Consider the following 8,628-nt stretch of genomic DNA (forward strand, 5'->3'; position numbering starts at 1 on the left):
CCAGATGGAACAATCACAAGGCTTCTTTCAGGAACCAAAACCTGCGGAATACCACAGAACTCAGCAAACACATTTGGGACCTCAAAGACAATAATGTTGAATATTCAATAACATGGCAAATTCTTGCATCCAGCACACCTTACAATAGTGGTAATAAAAGATGCAACCTATGCTTGAAAGAGAAACTGTTTATCATATACCGTCCAGACCTGTCATCCCTCAACAAGCGCAGCGAAATTGTATCAGCATGCCGCCACAGACGGAAACACCTCCTAGGTAACACATGAGCCAATCACCACGCCCCTACACCAGCCTGTACCCACCCACTCTGTGCCCTATATAAACCATGGTATGTGAATGCTCCCATTAAAATCTCCTGATGATTGAGGGAACCCCCTCATGAAACAGGCCTGTAGAGATGAAGTAGTCTTGTGATTTTTTTCCCACACATACATATATTGCGCTCTACTACGGTATCGAGCACTATTTTTTGGATAACCTTATCAAGACATATATATATATATATATATATATATATATAAACATACATACACACACACATATATATATATACATACGCACACATATATATACATACACACACACACACACACACACACACACACACACACACACACACACATATATATATATATATGTATATATATATATATATATATATATATACATATATATATATATATACATATATATATACATATATACATATATATATATATATATATATATATATATATATATATATATATACATATATACATATATATATATATATATATATATATACATACATATATATATATATATATATATATATATATATATATATACTTATGCAAAGGTTAATCTATACATTACAGTTCCGGTTGCCGTTGGCCAGTTAAAAAAAAAAAAAAAGGTCAATAAAACATAAATAGTTGTAATTAGCACACTTTTTTCACTTTTTTGTAGAGCATTTTAAATATATATACCGCGCAGAACATGCAACATTGTATTTGCAGCTCATGTTCATTGCCGATTTAACAATCAAGGTTATCTGTGCATATATGACTTATGTATGAATATGCTGATGTCCTTCTGTCAAAACATCAATTTGACTGGCTTGTTTTATAAATCACAAGGTCAATTAGTAGTATTTGGATTTATAAATCACAAGGTCAATTAGTAGTATTTAGTTTTATAAATCACAAGGTCAATTAGTAGTATTTGGATTTATAAATCACAAGATAAATTAGTAGTATTTAGTTTTATAAATCACAAGATCAATTAGTAGTATTTAGTTTTATAAATCACACGGTAAATTAGTAGTATTTAGTTTTATAAATCACAAGGTAAATTAGTAGTATTTGGTTTTATAAATCACAAGGTCAATTAGTAGTATTTGGTTTTATAAATCACAAGGTAAATTAGTAGTATTTGGTTTTATAAACCACAAGGTCAATTAGTAGTATTTGGTTTTATAAATCACAAGGTCAATTAGTAGTATTTGGGGATCTGAGATTAATTTAAAAGCAGTACAAAGTAAAAAAAAAAAAAAAAAGAAAAAAAAAGAGAAGAACTATTGTGGCGTTTTTTTCTGAATATATTTCAGTTTTTTTCTTTTACTTGTTGTCATTCAAAACATTGTTTCAGGAATTGAACGCAACGAAGACCTGGTGGACGAAGGGCAGCTTGCAATAATTCTAATAGAAGCAAAACTCAAGAGAGAGTTGACAAAATGACTGTCTTCTGCTCTTTGGACCTGGTACAACATTCAAAAGGAAAAGGCCAGTGGACACCAAAGTCCCTTATACTGCTCCTCTAATATGATTTATTATTATTATTATTAGTGCATTACCGTATTTTCTTTCTGTTGTTGCGTCATGCTGCGTGCTTCTTTTCATGGCACTATTTGTATTTGACGGCACTATTTGTATTGTAAATGTGTGCTTTGTTTTAAAGACGTGCTATTTGGATGAAAAAAACATTTGAAAAGGAATTTGACCTTTGCAACCTCATGATACTATTGGCTAAGTTTTATATTCATAAATGTAAAAATTTCTCAATACCCGGAGCTGGTTTTTTGTGCCTTTAAAAAAAAAAAAATTAGAACTCTACGTTAAAACACTCTCAACCTCTAACAAGCACAAAGCTGTGAAAACGATGATGCTGTGTTCCAAATTTAAGTTATTTACGGAACTTATGTGAGCCTATAATTATACACATTACTACATATATATATATATATATGTATATTTTGCATTCTATTTTAGTTACTTTATTGAGTTTACAACCCCCTGGCGCTGTTTTGTACTGTTTTTTTATTATTATTATTTCTTCATTGTTTGCAAATATTGCAGTTTATAAATAAAGGTTTATAAAATAAATTAATAAATAATAAATAAATAAAAAGGTTTTTAAAATAAAAAAATAAAAAATATATATATATATTTGTATTGTAAACATGTCTCTGCAAGAAGTGCTATATAAATGAAATGTCCCTTCCTTCCTTCCACAGTGTGCTGATGTTCTCACTATTGTAATGCGTGCTCTATTTTGATGTTGTTTTATTGCAGGTTCCATTCAAGTCAATATTAAACATTGAAAAGAAAGAATTCCCTTTGGAAGAGATGTGTGTTTGTATGTTGAAGAGCTGTATGTATGTTTGTATGTTGAAGAGATGTTTGTATGTTTGTATATATGTTGAAGTGATGATGCTGGAGCATGTTTGTGTCCCCGCCATCATCATCATCATCATCATCATCATCATCACCGCCATCATCCTCCTCAGGCACTCTCATTAGCATAAACACAAGCAAGGGTTGATGAGAAAAATGCAGAAAGTAAAAGCCTTTTCTTGGGGAAGGGAGCTTGCGAGGATGCGAGTCTCTTACCTTCGACGGCGATGACGGCCGGCAGGCTCCATAATATCCACAGAGTATCCATCATTGGTCGCTCACAAACGTGGAGATGAAATAGAAATAGAAATAGAAATAGAAATATGTCCAGGACGCCATGCGGAGGAGGAGCTGACGCCGAGTTTCACCTCCTGCAGCTCGGACACAATCACTGGCCTGGCCGCTCAAATGTGGACCAAGTTTGGAGCGAACCATTCAGCCTCAGACTAGAGGGGGGAACACGTCGTCACACGTCATCATTCTTCACGTCACACGTCATCATTCTTCACGTCACACGTCATCATTCTTCACGTCACACGTCATCATTCTTCACTTCACGTCGTCACACGTCATCATTCTTCACGTCAACTGACGACTTGCAGCCTTTAAACTTGTCTGCTGTCATATTATTAACTAGTTAACTTGTCTGCTGTCATGTAATTAACTAGTTAGCTTGTCTGCTGTCATATGATTAAATAGTTAGCTTGTCTGCTGTCATATTATTAACTAGTTAACTTGTCTGCTGTCATATTATTAACTAGTTAGCTTGTCTGCTGTCATATTATTAACTGGTTCACTTGTCTGCTGTCATATTATTAACTAGTTAGCTTGTCTGCTGTCATATGATTAACTAGTTAGCTTGTCTGCTGTCATGTTATTAACTAGTTAACTTGTCTGCTGTCATATTATTAACTAGTTAGCGTGTCTGCTTCATATTATTAACTAGTTCACTTGTCTGCTGTCATTTTATTGACTAGTTAGCTTGTCTGCTGTCATATGATTAACGAGTTAGCTTGTCTGCTGTCATATTATTAACTAGTTAGCTTGTCTGCTGTCATTTTATTAACTAGTTAGCTTGTCTGCTGTCATATGATTAACGAGTTAGCTTGTCTGCTGTCATATTATTAACTAGTTTACTTGTCTGCTGTCATATTATTAACTAGTTAGCTTGTCTGCTGTCATATGATTAACTAGTTCACTTGTCTGCTGTCATATGATTAACTAGTTCACTTGTCTGCTGTCATATTATTTAATAGATATCTTGTCTGCTGTCATATTATTAACTAGTTAGCTTGTCTGTTGTCATATTATTAACTAGTTCACCTGTCTGCTGTCATATTATTTAATAGATATCTTGTCTGCTGTCATATTATTAACTAGTTAGCTTGTCTGCTGTCATATTATTAACTAGTTCACCTGTCTGCTGTCCATCCATCTATCCATCCATACATCCATCCATTTTCTACCGCTTATTCCCTTTGGGGTCGCGGGGGGCGCTGGAGCCTATCTCAGCTACAATCGGGCGGAAGGCGGGGTACACCCTGGACAAGTCGCCACCTCATCGCAGGGCCAACACAGATAGACAGACAACATTCACACTCACATTCACACACTAGGTCAAATTATTTAATAGATATCTTGTCTGCTGTCATATTATTAACTAGTTAGCTTGTCTGCTGTCATATGATTAACTAGTTAGCTTGTCTGCTGTCATATTATTAACTAGTTCACCTGTCTGCTGTCATATTATTATACTAGTTAACTTGTCTGCTGTCACATTATTAACTAGTTAGCTTGTCTACTGTCATATGATTAACTAGTTAACTTGTCTGCTGTCATATTATTAACTAGTTCACCTGTCTGCTGTCATATTATTAACTAGTTAGCATGTCTGCTGTCATATGATTAGCTAGTTAACTTGTCTGTTTTCGTATTCTTAACTAGTGAACTTGTCTGCTGTCGTATTCTTAACTAGTTAGCTTGTCTGCTGTCATATTATTAACTAGTTCACTTGTCTGCTGTCATATTTTTGTCCTCAATGTGTGCCGTCCTGCTGTCAATCAAACCGAAGTGGAGCGTCCTCGCCGTCCTACCTCGCTGCCTGTGTTTAAGTGATGGCGCGTCCTCGCCGTCCTATCTCGCTGCCAGTCTTTAAGTGATGGCGCATCCTCGTTGTCCTACCTCGCTGCCAGTGTTTGTCGCCGTCCTACCTCGCTGCCAGTGTTTAAGTGATGGCGCATCCTCGGCCGTCCTACCTCACTGCCAGTGTTTGATGGCACCACGCGGGACAGTTTTAAACGCTGTGGGGAAAGTTGATTTCTAACTTTCAAGACAGGGGAAAAAAAAGACTCTCTTAAGAGGCACATACGTTTAAAAAAAAAGTGTTCTTCTACGGAGAATTCATAGCAGGATGTGTGTTACTGTAACATGTGACCACAGTGTTACTGTAACATGTGACCACAGTGTTACTGTATCATGTGACCACAGTGTAACTGTAACAGGTGACCACAGTGTTACTGTAACATGTGACCACAGTGTAACTGTAACAGGTGACCACAGTGTTACTGTAACATGTGACCACAGTGTTACTGTATCATGTGACCACAGTGTTACTGTATCATGTGACCACAGTGTTACTGTATCATGTGACCACAGTGTTACTGTAACATGTGACCACAGTGTTACTGTAACATGTGACCACAGTGTTACTGTAACAGGTGAAAATATTTGACTTTTGCAAGGTTTTTTTCATAAAAGTTTCATTAGTTTGGCTCAGGGTATTTTAGCACGTCCATACAACAAATGACTAAAACTAGACATTGTGTGCTGTTTTTTTTTTTTTTTTTACATTCCTTTTTTCAATTCTCCGCAACAAATAATGATTCCAATCGATAAAAATCCTAATGAAATTAGGAAAGATGACCAAAAAAAATGAGTTTTCAATTTATAAACATCATAAATAAGGGATGGTATCAGGGGCGTCACTAGCTTTTAAGGACAGGGGGGGCTTAGCCCCCAGGAGATGCACAGGACGTGAGCACAAAACTTCACAAACGGCTAACAAAGACTTAGAAATGATTCATTGTTATTAATATTATTTAAAAAATGCACGGGACGAAATGAAATGCTCCCCGGGACGATGGCTTTTAACCATTTTTTTTTCTTTTTCTTTTAATGTATTTATTAATTTGACATTTTAAATTAAATGTCTTGGTTTTTCCTCCCTCTGAAAATCCTATGAAATGTTTAACAAGCCATCCTATAATAATAAAACAGCTATTAATGTAACAATACAATAAAACAAATATATGTAATGTTTTTTTCATTGTTTTAACATTAGACTAATGTATATTACTTTATATAGATTCTACAAGAGTGATGTGGGCATTTTCTATATGAACAAGTCCAAGGACCGCAGGCAAGGTCGCAGAGAAAATGCGGACTGGATTTTGAGTGATGTGGGCATTTTCTATATGAACAAGTGGAATGGATTGGATACCGACACACTAAAGGGGCTCTCTCCCTTAAAGTACCAATGATTGTCACACACACACACACACACTAGGTGTGGTGAAATGTGTCCTCTGCATTTGACCCATCCCGTTGTTCAACCCCTGGGAGGTGAGGGGAGCAGTGGGCAGCAGCGGTGCCGCGCCCAGGAATAATTTTTGGTGATTTACGCTATGAAACTGAGTGAATAATGACAGGTTGTATGATTAATTAATTTAAACTCATATTTGGGCCACTTTATAATGAATATGTTGGCATGTATTTGTTAAAAAAAAAATATATATATATATATATATGTCTTAATAAGGTTATCCAAAAAATAGTGCTCGATACCGTAGTAGAGCGCAATATATGTATGTGTGGGAAAGAAAATCACAAGACTACTTCATCTCTTTTTTTTTTTTTTACAGGCCTGTTTCATAAGGGGTTCCCTCAATCATCAGGAGATTTTAATGGAAGCATTCACATACCATGGTTTATATAGGGCACAGAGTGGGTAGGTGCAGGCTGGCGTAGGGGCGTGGTGATTGGCTCATGTGTTACCTAGGAGGTGTTTCCGTCTGTGGCGGCATGCTGATACAATTTCGCTGCGCTTGTTGAGGGATGACAGGTCTGGACGGTATATAATAAACAGTTTCTCTTTCAAGCATAGGTTGCATCTTTTATTACCACTATTGTAAGGTGTGCTGGATGCAAGAATTTGCCATGTTATTGAATATTCAACATTACTGTCTTTGAGGTCCCAAATGTGTTTGCTGAGTTCTGTGGTATTCCGCAGGTTTTGGTTCCTGAAAGAAGCCTTGTGATTGTTCCATCTGGTTTTAAACTCTCCCTCGGTTAATCCTACATATGTGTCGGATGTGTTAATGGCCTTGCGTGTTACCTTAGATTGGTAAACAACTGATGTTTGTAAGCACCCCCCGTTGAGAGGGCAATCAGGTTTCCTGCGGCAGTTGCAGCCTTTGTTGGTTTTGGAGTCGCTCTGTCCGGGGGCCGACGGCTCATTTGCAATTGTTGTGTTGTGGTTTGAGATAATTTGTCGTATATTGTTCATACAGCTGTAGCTCAATTTAATGTTGTTCTTGTTGAATACTTTTCTTAGGGTGTTGCCTTTGGGGAAGTGTTTGTCAATCAGAGTGAGGAATTTGTGGTCAATGTTAGTTGAGACGTTTTTGCTGTATGGGGGGTTGTACCAGATGATGTTGTTTCATTTTCTGTTCTTTTTTGGTTGGTTTCCTGGCGTGGGTTCATAGGTGAGGGGGAAATTGTATCCGCTTTCATCAAGTGCTTTTTGGTACGAGGGGTTTGCTTGGTTAAATTCAGCTTTGCTAGATGAAGTAGTCTTGTGATTTTTTTCCCCACACATACACATATATATATATATATATATATATATATATATATATATATATATATATATATATATATATATATATATATATATATATAACACCAAATTATTTAGGGGGGCTTAAGAACATTTTAGGGGGGCTTGAGCCCCCCTAAAATAGGCCTAACAACGCCAATGGATAGTATTCAACTAGATTTCCTTTGTTAATTCAAATGAAGCAACAAAATGTGATATAGTTTTTCTATGAATGTATGTATATTGTTGGAATAATATTGGGTCTTATGCATCTGACTTAACATCTGAGTCTTATTTACAGTTCAAACTTAGTTGAGCCTATATTAGCAGCGCCTATGCTAGACTTTGCCCTAAAACACACGATTAATCAACTATTTCCCACATTTTATTTTCAAAGGTCCATTCGTGGCTCATTATGTCTGCCCCTACGAGCAACTACGTAAAGAGACGTGTCATCTTTATCTCGTTGTAGCTGTGCTCTGATTCAGTTGCCTCGTCCGTGTTGGACTCCATCCATTCCAGGTCACTTGACCTTCTTGACTTGGTGTGGCCTTCAGGTGATTAGCACAAAAAGGCACGGAGAGCAAAGCAAGCGAGAGAGAAAGCCAGTAATGACTTCCATGCAAGCTCAGTATCGACCTAAGCCAAACGAGAAGTGAAAGATGTTAAAGAAATGACCTTAATAAGCCTTTAATGTTGCTTAAAGCCATATTTCTTTCATGCTGCGTTCAAGTGCTGCGTGGCAATAAAAGATGTGTAGCGTAAAAGCATCAAAAACATGTGTTTCCTGATACAGCAAAAAGCAGAATATATGAGACAGATGACACAAGAATGCAAACCACGCATGATTAAATACTGATTAAAAATGAAGTTGTGTAATCAAATCAGCTGTTCTAATTTGTATTTTATACAACTTACTTTAGAGTCAATCTTTTTATTAAGCTGTAATTTTAAACCAAAAACAATAATGAAGACAGTATTTTTTCCCTGCTTTCAGTCCAAATAATAACATGGATGTTATGTATATTTGTCTCGTCGCATTTCTGCATACATTTAATTTCAGTACAGTAGAAG

The 8,628-nt window shown here is 36.2% G+C and overlaps 1 protein-coding gene across 4 annotated transcripts in view; it reads right to left on the reverse strand.

Moving 5' to 3' along the window:
- Positions 1 to 3,093, reverse strand: part of ephb2b (eph receptor B2b) — a 368,312-nt gene extending 365,219 nt beyond the window's left edge. For 2 of the 4 annotated variants that reach the window (XM_061977650.2, XM_061977648.2), the window contains exon 1: positions 2,895 to 3,093. In XM_061977650.2, the coding sequence (XP_061833634.1) occupies positions 2,895 to 2,949 (55 nt within the window). In that variant the 5' untranslated portion in view covers positions 2,950 to 3,093. The remainder of the gene's footprint in view (positions 1 to 2,894) is intronic. The other 2 variants (XM_061977651.2, XM_061977649.2) reach the window with 1 other exon arrangement.
- Positions 3,094 to 8,628: the final 5,535 nt, after the last annotated feature.

Source organism: Nerophis lumbriciformis, linkage group LG18, assembly GCF_033978685.3.
Source record: "Nerophis lumbriciformis linkage group LG18, RoL_Nlum_v2.1, whole genome shotgun sequence".
Lineage (NCBI taxonomy): Eukaryota > Metazoa > Chordata > Actinopteri > Syngnathiformes > Syngnathidae > Nerophis > Nerophis lumbriciformis.